The sequence below is a fragment of the Podarcis cretensis genome, assembly GCF_951804945.1.
Source record: "Podarcis cretensis genome assembly, chromosome: 15".
NCBI lineage: Eukaryota > Metazoa > Chordata > Lepidosauria > Squamata > Lacertidae > Podarcis > Podarcis cretensis.
Window position 1 is genome coordinate 8,684,692 of NC_137185.1, and position 17,135 is coordinate 8,701,826.

Consider the following 17,135-nt stretch of genomic DNA (forward strand, 5'->3'; position numbering starts at 1 on the left):
GGGAGGGTGGTCCGAAAGGGACAAGTAGGGTGGGGGATCTTGTCCAATCTTCAGTGCTTTATAGATTTTCATTGGACCTGGGTAGGGAACTAGCAGACCCTAAGAGGTTGCTGAACTACAACCCCGTCCCCCTTATCCTGAGCTAGCTGCAGTGATGGGAGACGAGAGGGCAGCAACATCTGGAGGGCAGGAGAGCTTCCTTCGGGTTTGTGTCCAAGTAAACTAATGTGGAGGGGGAGCAATTCATGGAGGCCAAATTTGGCGGCAATGTGTCTTGACCCAGCCCCAAAGTATGTTACTTTTCCTGCTCACAGACTGGGTCAGAAACTTGGTGCTCCTGATCAACATGGCGCAGCAAGAGAAACACTTTGCAAGTGACGCTGCATGTTTGTCTGTAAAATAGGTCACGCCCCTCTCCAATAAGAAATATTTCCATATCAGCAGAATGTCATAGGTGAGGTGCCCCCCCCCCAAAAAAAATCTTCTCCCCAAGAAGTTTCCTTAAGTTGTACAGTTTCTGCTGTTTTCCTCCCAGACCACTTCGGTGTTTTGCTCTCTTGTGTTAATATATGGAACCAATTAGCTCATCAGCAGCACATGTTGTTTTTGTACAAGGTCTCAAAGTGAAACTGCTTAATTTCCCTTTTTTCCCACCCTCCCTTTACCCTCCACCTTCCTCTTCAGCATTAACAGTAGCAAAGTTGCCATCCGGTTCGAGCGATTTGCCTTGGGAGATTTGGAATCCAGTAATCAAAAGATATAGCTTGTTGTGTGTTCATGGTTATCTCTTCATTTCCACTCCCCGGAAAATATATATATATATCTGTGTCACTCACACACCTGGAAGTGGATCATCGGAGTCCTCTGCAAAGTTTCCCAAATAATTGAAGGGCCATGGGGTGATGCGCTCCCCTCCCAGGCCCCCAGCGAGATTTCATTTTGACTTTCGTTACTTTTGCTTCTGACATCTTGAGTCAGCATCTTCTTTACTTTAAAAATGTTTACATTCTGATGGACTGTTGTTGTCTTCCTCTTTGTGTGAATTATATTTTTCATGGTTAATAATAAATGTGATAAAAGGTTTTTTAATCTTAAAAAACAACAACCCATTTCCCCTCTCCCTAAATGTTCAACTGGCACTGTTAAAAACAACCTGACTATGAATCTTGGTTTCATCTGTGAAGCAGCGAAGGTTTTCTGTTTCGCCCTGTGGAAATGTTCGATCTGTTCAAAATGAAATTTGCACACACCCCCTTGGGGCATGTATACATGCAAAGTGTGAACTGGTTTGGAACTGGTTCAGCCGCCTCAGCTTGCTCCCAGAGAATGCTAGGAACCGTTGCTTTTGTGAAGGTGTGCGGAAGGAAATCCCATATTCCCTTTTGAGAAATACACTTTCCTAGCCTGATTTGAGAATGATAGCAGAGGAAGAGTTTGGAAGTGGTTTAAATTTGTGTAGACAATCCCATTGTTTTTGTTTTAAAAAATAAGCTTAGAGGCTGCTGAAGCAAAGTGGAATAGAGTCTATATATTTCTGGGGAGATCTTCAAGTGTGAAATGTTTATTGCATTCAACGCTGTTTAAATGCAGCGTCGAACCCTGTTTGCTTTCCAGTAGGCGTGGATTCTCCAGAAATATAATGGCATCGGGTGATTGGCAGGTGGGTGGACCTATCAAAACTGCCCCATGAAGGGGTAGGTGCTTTTGAATCTGGCCTGCTGGACAAGAGTCGTGTCCCCCCCTCTGCTCCCCTGGCATAGAGGGTAGTAGGTGATCATTTTTTACAGCAAGCTTCCTACCTCATGGTTTTTGGGGAAGGTTTGGGGGTTTTTTGGAGGTATGTAGGCGGTATCTAAAGAGCTGGAGACACTAGAAGGGAACTGAATAGGACTTTTTTTCTGGAGGGTGCTGTCACTTTCTGAACAGCTACTTGTGTCTCCCCAATAACCACTATTTCTAACCCTTTGAGGCAGAGCTGGTCATTCTGTGGAACTCCATGTGTTTTGGGGTTTCTGGTGTGTACAAGGGGGTTATGGTAAGATTTTTTGTGGAGGTTGGAAAGAGGGCACTTGTTCCAGTGATCCTCGGATGCTTTGTGTAAGCTGGATGTGGGGAACCCTTAGCACTCCAGATGTTTCTGAACTACAGCCCCCATCACCCCCAGTAAGCCCAATGGACAGGAGTGATGGGAGCTGTAGCCCAGCAAAACCTGGAGGGCCTGTGTACACCTGGTGTAAAGGAGACACAGTTTCTCATTCCACTCCTTCCAAAGGATCCCAGATGAGGAATGATAAAGAGGGTTGCTGGAGACTGTTTGGGGAGTGGGACCATGTTATGTCTGTCTGCTGAGGGAAATCTCAAAAGTTTTTGAGGACTTAAAAGTGGTAATTTATTAATGCTGCTGTTGCCCTCTTCCAAACAAGCAGGGTCTACCCAAAGAAGAATCCTCACTAATGGCTCCAATAAGTGCTCAGCCTTTATTATTATTAAGAGCAATTTCCAAAATATGTAGGCCAAGGTATGGTAGTGGGTTAGTCTTCGGGGTTGGTGGCACAAGCACTGTCCAATAGGTCCTTTGTGGCAGGGTAAAGAAATGTCACAAGGCAGTTGTTTGTCTTGGTGGTCCACCAGTCCTGCCATTTTCTTAGAAGACTGTGAAGAAGGGGGGAAAGCTCATTTGAGGCTTTTTCTGTGTGGTGATAACTTGTTTGGGGTTCATCCTGAACCGTTGACCGCACTCCTAAGTGTTGGAGACGGAAGCCTATTTCTGTGGGATAGAACAGTTTTTGCCTTTTTAAAGACGACAGACTGAAGGCAGAACATCTTATTGGAAGGGAGCTTAAATGTGCTGCCTTCACACTGAAAGTACTTTAGAGAAGTACCTTTTTTTGAGGGGGGGGCGGAGAGAGAAGAGGTGTTTCTGGTTACTGCGATGCAGTGAAAAGGCCACACCTGCCCAATACATTTACAGTACGCAGTTGTGGCTTCCCCCAAAGAATCCTGGGAACTGTAGTTGGTTTAGGGTGCTGAGAGTTGATAAAGGTAAAGGTAAAGGTACCCCTGCCCGTACGGGCCAGTCTTGACAGACTCTGGGGTTGTGCGCCCATCTCACTTAAGAGGCCAGGGGCCAGCGCTGTCCGGAGACACTTCCGGGTCACGTGGCCAGCGTGACATCGCTGCTCTGGCGAGCCAGAGCCGCACACGGAAACGCCGTTTACCTTCCCGCTGGTAAGCGGTCCCTATTTATCTACTTGCACCCGGAGGTGCTTTCGAACTGCTAGGTTGGCAGGTGCTGGGACCGAGCAGCGGGAGCGCACCCCACCGCAGGGATTCGAACCGCCGACCTTTCGATCGGCAAGTCCTAGGCGCTGAGGCTTTAACCCAAAGAATCCTGGGAACTGTAGTTGGTTTAGGGTGCTGAGAGTTGATAGGAGACCCATTTTCCCCTCACGCAGCTACAGTTCCCATCCCTCACATCCTTTAATGTTGCTCTGTACACATTCTCTGCACATAGAAAGTTAGCATTTCAGGGGGAAATGCCGTGTTCAGTTTTTTTATGAGCAGGGATTTTTGTGTGTGTGGTGTGCATGCGCATTCAACCACCACAACAGACGGACGTGGTACAGACATGTGGCCCAGGCGCAGGTCAAACACTGAAAGCTGCAGTTCTGGTGGAAAGTGCAAGTTGTTTCATGTAAGCCACATAATATCCACAGTGCAACTGACGGGCCCAATTTTGGCTGCTTTATCAGTACAAGGATCCAGGTCCTTGGATTATAATACAATGCACTCCTTTGGTTGCCTTTTCTAATGAAGAGAGATCCACTCATGCTTGCAGGGAAAAAGAGTTGGTTTCAACTTGCCTGGGGTTCAAACACTTGCCCCCAACAGGAGGTCTTACCCTAAGGATTCTTACTAAATTATTTTAATTCCTGTTGCTCTGGGGAACTGTACCCCCCCCCCCAGCATTGCATTCTCAGTTAGGATCATTCTCACTTTGGCACACCTGAAATTAATAAAACTGCAAAGGAAGAGGTAGCAATTCAGCATGCATCAAACATCACCCTGAGTGCCCAAGAGCATGATGGGAATATCTCTCTTTATTCCCAGCATCTGGGAATGTACTTGCCTAACTAGGGGTGACTAACCTGTGGCCTTGCAGGTGTCGCTGGACCTCAGCTCCTATTTGCTCCAGCCAACTTGGCCAGTTGAGATGATTTCAGTCTGGAGTTCAGCAACATCTGATTGACCAAAGATCAGCCATCCCTCAAGAGAGAAAGAGAGACTGTCTTTATAGTCATTCGTAGCTCTGCTCTCCATAAATCTGGCCTAACCCTTTCCCCTACAGCTATTTAAGCTTTAAAACGTGTGATCATTTTCAGACTGAGGGCCACACTTCCTCCTTTTCAACTTTCTGAGGGCCACATGCCAGCAGTGGGCGGGGCCAGAGGCAAACGTGGGTGAACCAATGATTGCACAGTAGGCTAATTTCAGCATGCTGACACACCCCTTTCTGTCCTCCATTCAGACAAGCACGTTGCATTGTCGGTGTTCAAGGATACGTTGGAGCCAGGCCAAAATCCTTGGGGAGCGAAGCAGGGCGAGTGAGAGGCATGACCCGACACTGTTTACATTGCTGTAAATCCAGAGTCACTCCACTAAACCCATGCGGAAGGCAGGGTGGTGGCAGGGAATGAATGGAGTCCTCTCAGCTGTGGCTGTAATTTACCCACTTACCTAGAGTAAGCCCAGTTGAATTTGATGAGACTTACTTTTAAGAGGAAACAGAAGGAATTGCATTGTACATCATTGCCGCAGGAGCATTGGACGGGGGTGGGTGGAAGGGATCTCTGCCCCAGTTCGTTCCTAATTATTTGTGGGTTTTCCTTTTTGTGGTGATTGTAAGCGAGTGAATTAGCACTGTGAGGCCGTATCTTTTTTTCTTTTTCTTTTTGGTGAACCGCAGCTGCACATTAAGGGTCCCCCCTCCTCAACCGCAACTTTGACGGTGTATGTAAAATGAAGTCTGTAATATTGGTGAAAATGGATGTGTGTTTGGGGTTTTTTTTTTCTCCCCCTTTTCAAATGTATTGTAAACTTTGTACAGTAAATATATTATAAATATATATATAAATATATAAATATATTTTCTATCAACTTGAGTTTGGTCTTCCAGAATGGCTATTAATTTAATTTTAAAAGAAATGGTTAGTATTAACAGAGAGCTCTGAGTTTAGTCTGTGCAACTGTTTAAAAAGAGAGAGAGAGAGAGAGAAAGAAAAGAAGTACATTCTATGCTAATGAAATTCTGGATATTTTAAGAGTTCTTTTAAGTGAATAAAACTTTGCTCTGGATGAAACACCTGAAGTTGTGTGGTTGTGTATGTGTGTGTTGTTGTTTTTTAAAAAATATTGTCCGCCTGTTATCTATTCTTGTTTTGAAAGTAAAAAAGAAATCATAGAATCATAGAGTTGGAAGAGACCACAAGGGCCATCGAGTCCAACCCCCTGCCAAGCAGGAAACACCATCAGAGCACTCCTGACCTATGGTTGTCAAGCCTCTGCTTAAAGGCCTCCAAAGAAGGAGACTCCACCACACTCCTTGGCAGCAAATTCCACTGTCGAACAGCTCTTACTGTCAGGAAGTTCTTCCTAATGTTTAGGTGGAATCTTCTTTCTTGTAGTTTGGAGCCATTGCTACATGGAGCCATGTCCTCAAGGGTCATCTTGTACAACCTCAAATCTGCTACTGCAGCATCTCTTTTTGGTGGCTACTTGGGCTCTGCTTAAAATCCTGTAACGAGGTCTCACTACTTTCCAAGGCGACCTGTTTCACTGTCAAGCAGCCCATTTTTTTTATGCCCCCTCCAATGTTGTTGGACTCCTCTTCCCTATCCACTGAGCTTTCTTGGGTTCATGATTGCTTAGAGTAGGGGTCAGCAAACTTTTTCAGCAGGGGGCCGGTCCACTGTCCCTCAGACCTTGTGGGGGGCTGGACTATATTTTGAAAAAGAAAGAAAGAATGAACTCCTATGCCCCACAAATAACCCAGAGATGCATTTTAAATAAAAGGACACATTCTACTCATGTAAAAACACGCTGATTCCCGGACTGTCCGCAGGCCGGATTGAGAAAGCAGCTGGGCCGGATCCAGCCCCCGGGCCTTAGTTTGCCTACCCATGGCTTAGAGAGCCAGCAGGATAGGGAAAACACTCTTCCATCACTTTCAGAGCCATTCCAGTGGTTCACTGGAAACTCTTGTGAGCTGTAAAAAGAACACCCTGCAGTGACTCGTCAAGCCTTGTGCAAGGAAAACCGGCATTTAAAGTTTTGCTGCTTTAAAAGAAAAACTCCAAACTGCTGGCAAACCGTATCAAGCAGAGAGTCAATAACAGAAGAGCGCTGCTTCTCAAGGACACAATGGTCACTTACAGTACAAAGAAAAGAAGTGCATGTTATATGTATTCAACTTTGTACTCTTCAACCCCCCCTCTCTCCCTGGTGCAATTAATGCCTATTCAAATAAACCACTTGCCACAACTTTTATGAGGCTCATAAACAGATTCTAAATAAACCCATTGAGCTGGAAGAGCTGCAAAGAGCCATTAAAAATCTAAAAGGCTCTAAGGCACTGGGCATTGACTGGCTTACAGGGTGTCCCACAAACAATTTAGCAATGTGTTATGTACACACTTAATGGCACTATTTAATGAAATCCTAGATGGGAATAACAGTGCTCCCCAAAATGGGGAAACCTGATTTAGTGTAATGTGGCACTGTGGGTTAAACCACAGAGCTTAGGACTTGCCAATCAGAAGGTCGGTGGTTCGAATCCCCATGACGGGGTGAGCTCCTGTTGCTCGGTCCCTGCTCCTGCCAACCTAGCAATTGGAAAGCATGCCAAAGTGCAAGTAGATAAATAGGTACCGCTCTGGTGGGAAGGTAAACGGTGTTTCCGTGTGCTGCTCTGGTTCGCCAGAAGCGGCTTAGTCATGCTGGCCACATGACCCGGAAGCTGTACGCCGGCTTCCTCAGCCAATAAAGCGAGATGAGCGCCGCAATCCCAGAGTCGTCCACGACTGGACTTAATGGTCAGGGGTCCCTTTACCTTTACCTTACTGCCCAATTAGCCTTTGTTTGGAAAGTTTGGAAAGCTCTTTGTTACACAATTTAGCAAAAACAATGGTCATTTTCGAGCAGTAGCCTTGCTGGATGTCTACAAAGCCTTTGATAGGCTGAGCTGACTTTTTGTAAAGTGGATTCGTGATATAGAGTTGGACAACCCAGAATCAAGGGCATGGCTCTCTTTACCTATTTCTCCAAGATTGCTCATGGGGGTTGAAAAATCCTTTCCTGCTTAACACATTGAAGGTGTGGTGCAGCAGATGTGAAAAACTTCCAGCACCAATTTCACTGCTGGTCCCTATTCAGTATTACCCATTCTGGGAAGCGTGGGAGACTCTTGACCAGGTGGGTTGGGAGCATGCAGGCTTAAGCAGTGTGGTTTTTTCAGCCAGAGTTCAGTTCTGGCATCTCTGAGGTGAGTGCTATTGCAGGCCGGTGCTCCCCCACCCGCTTCTTGCCTTTATGCACTTTGGAGAAGCCCAAAATGATCATTTCAAGTCAAAACAAAAGCTGGCCATTGTGTGCGCGTCTACACTTTTTTTTTAGATCTATGATTTCACCTAGCTCTTAGCCGCAATTGGTCATGCCTCTACCATTGCACACACATACACTTGTCTGAAGGCCCTTCCATGCTGCCCTAGCCATCTGCCTGAATCTAAGAGAACAAAGTATGACTATTTTCCACCTTCCCATTTCGACTCTCTGGCACCCTATCTGCATAACCTAGCAATTCTAAAATATAGACGCGCTTTTACTCTTGCAAGATTGAATCTATTTCCCTCGGCTTTACTTGAGGGACGATTCCAACAGATTCCACACGAAAAACGCTTATGTCCCTGTGGAGGTGGCAGTCCCGAATAGGTGGCGCATGCCCTTCTGGCTTGCACTCTTTATAAAGACTTGAGGAAGGAGATTATCACCCCTCTTTTATTGTCCATTCCAGGTCGCCCAACCACTGCCACAGTGCCCTTTCTCTTGGCAGATCAAGATGAGCGGGTGACAGCAAAGGTTGCAAGGTTTTTAGCTTGGGCAATCAGAATAAGATCCACTATTTGACTATTGATTCAAAACCCTAAAATGTATTTTATATAATTGACTTTTTATTTCTGTTCTTTGTATTTCATATTGTTGTTTTATTGCTATGACCGACAGCTGACGCAAATAAAGATTCATTCATTCATTCATTTATTCATTCATTCATTCAATTCACTGCCCTAGCCATCTGCCTGAATCTAAGAGAACGGGGATTGGGGATGCATTTATTTGACCTGCATCAGAACCAGGGTTAACCCCCAAACCAGCTAGGGAGACAGCTTGCTGTAGTTTTTTGCACCACAGGCGGTGAATGCAAGTGTTATAAAACCAGCATCTGTTCAGGGCTGCCCCAAATCACCCGGAGACTTACTGTAACAACTTCATGGTGAATTCTGCCTCCTTAAGCACTGGGCTTTACGGAAAGATCAGCTTATGGACAAGATTTCTGGTTTAAATTGGTCCTGGTTTAATTTTAATCAGTTCTATTTTTTCTTGTTAACACCATTTGTTAGTTCTCAAGGTGATAGAAAATTGTCTGCTCTGGAACAGATAATAGCTAATGTTTCCACTTTCTCTAAGGGTTTGGTATCTATCATACACAAGCTGTTAATTGAAACTGAATTTGGCACCCTCACAGCTACGAAAACCCCATGGGGAGCCCAGCTAAGAGAAGCATCACTGAAATTACTGCATCTCTCCCCTGCTCGGATGTCATACATAATATCGGGCACCTCAGATGCTTGCTGGAAAGGATGTGGGGACGCTTGGTCGGTCATATTGACATTGGCTGAAAAACTGACATGTCAGAGAAACCAGTAGGAGAACACTTCAATCTCCCAGGACATTCTATACACGATCTCAAAGTAGTTGTCATATTACAAAAGAATTTCAGAAATAGACTGGAACGAGAAGTTGCTGAATTACAACCTATTACCAAACTTAAAACCATGGAGAGACATGGTCTGAATAGAGACATTGGATTCTTATCTCATTATGCATGATAAAGCTATTTTGGGCCATCCCATCCCTTGCTTTTACCTGTAAGACCAACTGCAGTCGTTAACAGTCGTCAACAAGTCTACCACACCTATCAGCCAATCACCCATTCCTACCACCCTTCTGAGTAATATCCCTCCCCACCCTCTCACTATATATAAGGGTCTGGTGATTGTAACTTAAAAGGTAAAGGGACCCCTGACCATTAGGTCCAGTCATAACCGACTCTGGCGTTGCGGCGCTCATCTTGCTTTATTGGCCAAAATTCGCACTGAAAGCCTAATGGGTGTGATAGATTGCTGCAGATATGCAGACAACAGAATTTCAAATTGGCAAAAATGAGAACCTCAAATTGACAGATTTGCCTTTCCCCTGTGAAAGCAACACCAAGGTTAATAAAGTGCCAACTTGTGCTTTTTGTGAGCTGCTGGTGCCATCTGGTGGCTGCTCCTCAGTGGCACACCTAGTCCATTTTTGCCTGTCAATATCTCTCCCTGAGCCACCAAACTCCCAGTTTCTCCTGGGGCGCGGTGAAACTATTAGCGAAATCATCCTGGACAAGTGTTAGCTTGGGTTTCACTCCTAACATGTACAGGCCTGGTTTAGCCAAGCAGCAGGTGGCGGTGGTAGAGTCCTGGGCAACTTTAGAAATTTGCCGGGCACATTTGCCAACTGCAACCACGAGGAGATCTCTGGATGCCAAGATGGCAGCTGACGTCTCCATCTGGCTGGCTGCTCCAGCTTTCTTAAGCAGGTAAGCTGAAGAGCTCATTTATTTCATTTATATCCCACCTTTTCCTCCAAAAAGTACGTGGTGTTTATTGTAAGAAGCCAGCTAGATAAATAATACGCCAGCACAGGTTAAAGCTGTACGACCCTAGGCCTCAAATTGGAGCCATCATACGCTTTCAGAAAAAGGCACGTGGGGCTGTCCTTCGGGGATTGTGCAGCATGGCAGAATGTGCTCTGCTATCAAATATCCCCTGCCCTTGGAAATATTAAAACCAGGGATGGAGGACGGGGCAGTTAAACGAGTCCCCAAAAATCCCAAGTCCCCACCACAGCCTCAATCTAAGGCCAGGACAACGACCGTTTACATAAGCACCATACATTCATAACAGCAAAGAAGCTGAGAAAAGCAGTCTATAAAACTGCAGCAAAAAGCAGATACCATGTACAGTGGTATGTCGGGTTACATATGCTTCAGGTTACAGAGACTGCTAACCCAGAAATAGTACCTCGGGTTAAGAACTTTGCTTCAGGATGAGAACAGAAATTGTGCTCCGGTGGTGCGGCGGCAGCGAGAGGCCCCATTAGCTAAAGCGGTGCTTCAGGCTAAGAACAGTTTCAGGTTAAGAACGGACCTCTGGAACGAATTAAGTACTTAACCCGAGGTACCACTGTATTATACAGTTTCCTCTGACTATGCCAGGCATGTCCGAAGTCCAATTCAGGGGCTTAATCCAGCCCGCCGGTCGGCTTAATCTGGCCCCTGTGGCAGTTTATTTCCTGGGGTAAAATCCTAAAAAAGCCTGAACAACTTCAATCCTAAAAAAGGCTCAACAACTTCAACCCTGAAAAAAGCTCAAAAACTTCAGTCCTTAAAAAAGAATTGAGGCATCTAATCATAAGCCTGCATTTTTATCAAAGCTTATATTTTTGATTAAGGCCTGTATCTTAAAAAGAGCTTAAAGATTTTCAAATGTTTATGCCAGGCAGAAGACCAGCTGCCTAAGAACCTTGGCAATGTTTATTCTCCTGGACAAGGGGGCCCCCTGATTTATAGCAGAAAACAATTCTCAAAGTCGTAAAAAGGGAATTACAGGCTGAGAGCCAAGGTTACACTGACCCTACATATTACAGAAGATAAAAAAAAGAGATAAACATAATTAAGAGTGGGTAAATAGTAAAATAAAACCATGTGCCTCCCATTAAACTTGAGCCATATTTTCCTAAGGTTGAAAGGTCAAGAGCAGTGAAAAAGGCAACTGGCTTGGCTGGAGAAGATAGGTTTCTTCCTATCTTATTTTGAGGCTGGAAACTGTTCCTTCCTTTTTTACTTTGAAAAGGTTTATTCTTCTAAAAAGCTATCTATGTTCTGTATTAAATATATTGGCTTAAATGTAATTATGCAAAGGATTTAGAAAGAAAGAAATGTTAAATCCTTATGCTAGATTCTTATTTCATATAGTTGGAAGAGATCACAGGGGCCATCAGCCATCAGCCCAGCCCCCCTGCCAAGCAGGAAACATCATTAGAGCACACATATGGTTGTCGGGCCTTTGTTTAAAGACCTCCAAGAGAAGGAGATCTTTCAATGATGATGTGAACTCAAGATCCTTGACATCTGTTTAAGATAAAAATTTAAGATTAACCATTTGTTTTGGAGGGCAATAGGGCAAGGAGGGCAAGAGGTGAGCTGGTAATTAAGGTTCCTTGTTGAGACACATGTAAGATATATTACTACTTATTTGTCATTTATAGATAGAAGAATATATAGCTTTTTGTTTCCCATAAAAGGGCAAAAGGAAATGGGTGTATCTTTTGTGATTGGTTCTAGCAAACAGCCAATAGGAATTTCAACCAGGCTGATTGGACAGAGGCAGCCACAGGAGGAGCAAGGGGGCTGGATTAAGGAAATATAAGTGCTGGCCAGAATGGCAGGAGGCCAGGCCAGAGCTTGGTAACCATATACCACTGTGCCTCTCATTTATTTGTCTGACAAATAAATTATTATTTTAATTTCTCTATTGCTGCGTTGAATATTTCATTCCAGCTAAGCGTTAACCACAAGCAGGGTGCTACAGAATAACAACTTTGGTTGGCCCTTTGGTCGGCCCTCATGGCCCTTCATTTCATCAAATCTGGCCCTCTTTGAAAAAAGTTTGGACACCACTGGACTAAGCGATATAGAAAACTGTAGAAACTTCACACATAATGACCAAAATTCAAGGGTTTGGCCGATTTCCTTGGCTCCAATGGCTAATGACTCCTCTGGAAGAGGGGGGGTCCAGGGCTCCCCCTGCCTCCATAATCCCTTAAGCATAAGGTCACATACTCCTTGCCCCTCCATAACGTGTGAACTCAGCCTCACAATAGGAGGCAGGAAGCGATCAAGGGCAGCATATACTCCAGACAGAAATCCACCGGGATGGTGGATTGAATCCTGAAACTTTCAAAGGAGAAGCGCAGGAAATCCTTGCAGCTAGGGGATGTGTAAATACCTTTATTCTTTGGGGAAGAGTGTAGTTAAAAGGTGCTGGGATCTGGGGTTATTGACAGCGGTGGCTGATGGGCTCATGTTTCTACATGCCAAGCATCCATACTTTGTGACGTATATTTGTGATGTATCAATAATATTATTGTATTATCAGTTGTCTTTTACCATTGGCCTTTTGTAAGGGAGGGGATCCCTCTCTGTGAGTGGGAGGGGCTGTGAATATTGTGGGTGGAGTCTTGTGCATGGAGCATGCCCAGTGGCATGACCTGGTAGCAGTGGCGTAGCGTGGGTTGTCAGCACCCAGGGCAAGGCAAGTAATTTGCACCCCCTAACCCGTGGATTTGCGCCCCCTAACCCTAACCCCCAGATGTTGCGCCCGGTGCGGCCGGCCCCCCCTGCACCCCCCACGCTACGCCACTGCCTGGTAGGGCCAATGTCCTCTTGACTCTGGAGCTTGCCAAAAGCGCAGGCTGATGCCAAAGGCATGCCTCACACTTCACACAGCAAATTAAAATACACATTTATATGTCAGGTATTTTACACCACCCCTCCAACTGAGTAATGGATGCGTCAAACTGGGGTTCGTAGTTAACTCTTTAAATGTATAGTGTGTGTACACAGTCCTAAACAGCATCACTGATCAGCTTTACCAGTTTTGCTCTGCTGTAGCTAAGGAACTGGTGAAGATATAATAATAATAATAATAATAATAATAATAATAGTAATTTATTCCCTGCCCATCTGGCTGGGCTTCCCCAGCCACTCTAGGTGGCTTCCAAAAAAATATTAAAATACCATAATACATCAAACATTAAAAGCTTCCCTAAACAGGGCTGCCTTCAGATGTCTTCTAAAAGTCTGGTAGTTGTTTTTCTCTTTGACATCTGGTGGGAGGGCGCTCCACAGGGTGGGTGCCACTACCGAGAAGGCCCTCTGCTTGATTCCCTGTAACTTGGCTTCTCGCATGAGGGAACCGCCAGAAGGCCCTCGGCGCTGGACCTCAGCGTCCGGGCAGAACGATGGGGGTGGAGACGCTCCTTCAGGTATACTGGATGCCTCCTTTAACCTTCCTTGGCGTGGATGTGACCTTGGGCTCCTCAGTCCTGCCGGTTCATTGCATCAAATATCTCAGGAGAGCCAGCTTAGCAAGTACACAAGAGTCGGCTGAACAGGAACAATGGTTTATTTCCCTTATAAATTAAAACAGCACCACTAATTAACTAGCAAGCACACACACACACAAGTAACCTGCGTTCTGTTGCTGTCAATTAAAGGTTGCATCAACAGTTTATAGCACTGGATTCTTTTTCTTGCTGCAGGGAATTTTAATTTTGTTTGGGGGGGCGTTGTTCCTGTCCCCTATGCAGATAGGGACCAGTTTCTTCACACCAGTTATCCCCGGGCAGGGCTTCCCCATGGCATCTGGTTGGCCACTGCGGGTGAGGTGGGCCGCTGGCCTGATCCAGGAAGCTCCCCCCCATCCTCGATGTGCTTGGATTTTATTTAGCACTTTTGCCATTTGTTCTGACAGAATCCTGCTCCTGCAGAGGTGCACTTAATTCTCAGAACAACCCTATGAGGTAGACTAGGCTGAGAGAACATGACTGGGCCAAGGTCATCCGCGTGTGGTGGCTGTGCAGGGGATCTGAAGCACTGAGCTCCTCTATCCTAGTCCAACACTCCCCGAAGAAGGGAGTGGGGAAGCAAGGATCACACTCACGAGGCAGGAAATGGGTTCAAGCACAGTCATTGCTCCCCTCCCCGAGAATCCTGGGAACTGTAGTTTGTTAAGGGCGCTGAGGGATGTTGAAAGACTTCTGGGAAGGGTGATTGACTATTAAATTAACCTGTGGGTTGTAGCTCTGTGAGGGGGAAGAGAAGGTCTCCTAACAACTCTCAGCAACCTTAATCAATTCCCAGCATGCTTTGGGGGGGGGAGCCATGGCTGATAAAAGTGGTATGAGACTGCTTTAAATCCACAGTACAGATGTGACCAGGGTTGGTTACAGTTTGCACAGTTTCATACAATTGTAGGGTTCGGCTCCTACCCAGTGGTTCCAGAAAGCTGTGACAATGGCAAACCCCCCAAAAGCTTTGCTATGGAAAAGGCAAACACCCCAAAATGCTTGAGTCAATCGAACTATGGGTGACCCCCCAACCCTGTCTAACCAGCAGCTAGCCTCAGACCGCAGCAAAATGATGAGCGTTCCAAAAGAAAGTCAAAGACTGGGCCTTGATCTCCATGATCTTAAGCATATGCGGCGCCAGGGTGCAAAGATCTGCCCGGCGCCCCCCCCCCCAGGTTGCCCAGTCCCAGGCGTGCTGGAGGGCGGAGCCGGGCGGCCGCCTTAGCATCTCGCTGGCTCAGTTGCCCCCAAATTCGTGGCGCAGAGCCACCCGCAGCAGACGAGCTCGCCACAGCGCTCCAACCAATGGGTGGGCTCTTCCCCGGATTCAACTCTCGGGCCCCGGACTCTCGGCCTGGCGCCCCTGAGAGCCAGGTGCCCCGCACCCCTAGCACCTATGGGTAACAGACCCTGTTCCAAGCCCCGCCCCCTGAGACCCCCAGCCCAGCTGATTGGCTCCTGGGGGGGGCTGGGCTACGGTGCAGCTGGACGAGCAACCAATGAGACTGCCTCCCAGCTGCACCAATGACATTGTCCTTTGCCTCATTGGTGCCCCGCCTCAATATGCACTTCGTTCGTTAAGTAGGAGCTGTTGATTTTGTCTGCTAATCTGCTTGCTTGCTTTTGTTTCGTTTTAAAATCTAGATTACTTTTTGTTCCCTTTTCTAAAACATGTAATGCAGGGTAAAATCAGATCACAAATCTGAGAGCCTTTGTCCAATAAAAGATATTCTCTTTTTTCTCTTTTTAAAAAAAGAGCTGACTGACTAAGCTTCTGATAAAATATACACAAACTAAAAAAGGAATTTACAGAATAAATAGAATTAAATATGTAGTGTTTCGTGTTTTTGATGTTGTTGTTAAAGCTGAGATTTATGGGACAAATCTTGCTAATCGCCTCCACGTAGGCAGAGTATGGAGAGAAAGCAAAATTTGCCCCCAACCACGATGGAAAATGTGGACAAGTGTGCAAATTATGGCTAAAATTTCAGTTGAGGTTGAGGTCTCCAGTTGCTGATGTCTCTGTCAAGTTTCATTTCTTCCAGTTCTCTTTGGTTCTCGTGGGGAAACACAGCCCCAAATATGTCCTCGTGGTATCGCTTCTGCCTCTGTAAAAACAAATGAAATAAACCAGCAATCAGTATTATTTACCACAACATTTACTGGAGAGGGTCCCACACTTTTCAGTCAATTTCCCCATCACACACACAAAAAACCATTGTTGTTTTTAAAGTGGATTTGTTGCACCAGGGTAAAATAGGGATTTATTTTAATTGCACTAAACTATGTTTTTGGTATACACTTAAGAACACCAGAAGAGTTCTGTTGGATCAGATCAGGGGCCCATGAAGCCAGCATCCTGTTCTCACAGTGGCCAACCAGATGCTGCAATGGGAAACCCATGAGCAGGGCCTGAGCACTTGAACCCCTCTTTGACAAAATACTGACAGTCTGCAGGAGACACAAGCTGAGTGTACTGGAAGAAGCAAAGATCGCCAGCGCTGAAGCAATGATTCTTCAACATCAACTTCGTTGGACTGGTCATGTGTGAATGCCTGATTATTGTCTTCCAAAGCAACTACAGTGGTACCTCGGGTTAAGTACTTAAATTGTTCCGGATGTCCGTTCTTAACCTCAAACTGTTCTTAACCTGAAGCACCACTTTAGCTAATGGGGCCTCCTGCTGCCACCGTGCCGCCAGAGCCCGATTTCTGTTTTCATCCTGAAGCAAAGTTCTTAACCTGAGGTACTATTTCTGGGTTAGCGGAGTCTGTAACCTGAAGCATATGTAATCCGAGGTACCACTGTACACTATTCCAAACTTAAAAATGGAAAGCGTAATGCTGGTGGTCAACCAAAGAGGCTGAAGCCTCTCTCAAGGCAAATCTAAAAAAAGTAGTATAAACACCGACAACTGGGAAACACTGGCCTGTGAGCGCTTCAGTTGGAGAACAGCCTTTACCAAAGGTGTCATGGGCTTTGAAGATGCTCGAACTCAGGATGAAAGGGAGAAACGTGCTAAGATGAAGGCATGCTTGGCAAACCCTCACCGTGATCAACTCCTTTCCGGAAACCTATGTCCCCACTGTGGAAGGACGTGTGGATCCAGAATTGGCCTCTACAGTCACTTTCTGTTAAGACCGTGTTCATGGAAGACAATCTTACTCGGCTACAAGTGATCGCCATAGATGAAGAAGAAAGAGATTTTCAGCGTACCTTCAGCTGAAAGCAGTAATCTTCGGCCTGCTGTTCCGTCAAGCCCAGATACTTGGCAAATATCTCCCTTAACGTCTTAGCAACTTCTCTGGCCATACGGACATCCCCACAGACGTAGAGGTGGCCCGCCTCTCTGTGCAAGAGCCTGCACACGTCGGACTCCAGCTTTTTCCGAAGAAGGTCTTGGACGTAAACCTGGAGCGAGAAGAACAAACCCGTATGTTATTATTCAGCTCCATTGTTATTGTTGTTGTTTAGTCGTTTAGTCGTGTCTGACTCTTCGTGACCCCCTGGACCAGAGCACGCCAGACACTTCTGTCTTCCACTGCCTCCCGCAGTTTGGTCAAACTCATGCTGGTATCTTCGAGAACACTGTCCAACCATCTCGTCCTCTGTCATCCCCTTCTCCTTGTGCC

General features: G+C 45.9%; 2 protein-coding genes across 2 annotated transcripts in view; one reads left to right on the forward strand and one right to left on the reverse strand.

The window, feature by feature from the left end:
* Positions 1 to 5,360, forward strand: part of KSR1 (kinase suppressor of ras 1) — a 113,919-nt gene extending 108,559 nt beyond the window's left edge. The window contains 2 exon segments of the mRNA XM_079955947.1: positions 685 to 2,977; positions 3,374 to 5,360. Of these exon segments, the coding sequence (XP_079812073.1) occupies positions 685 to 763 (79 nt within the window). The 3' untranslated portion in view covers positions 764 to 2,977; positions 3,374 to 5,360.
* A 9,916-nt stretch (positions 5,361 to 15,276) lies between these two features.
* Positions 15,277 to 17,135, reverse strand: part of NOS2 (nitric oxide synthase 2) — a 35,210-nt gene continuing 33,351 nt past the window's right edge. The window contains exons 26-27 of the mRNA XM_079955946.1: positions 16,720 to 16,914; positions 15,277 to 15,611 (exon numbers count right to left, since the gene is read on the reverse strand). Of these exons, the coding sequence (XP_079812072.1) occupies positions 15,483 to 15,611; positions 16,720 to 16,914 (324 nt within the window). The 3' untranslated portion in view covers positions 15,277 to 15,482. The remainder of the gene's footprint in view (positions 15,612 to 16,719; positions 16,915 to 17,135) is intronic.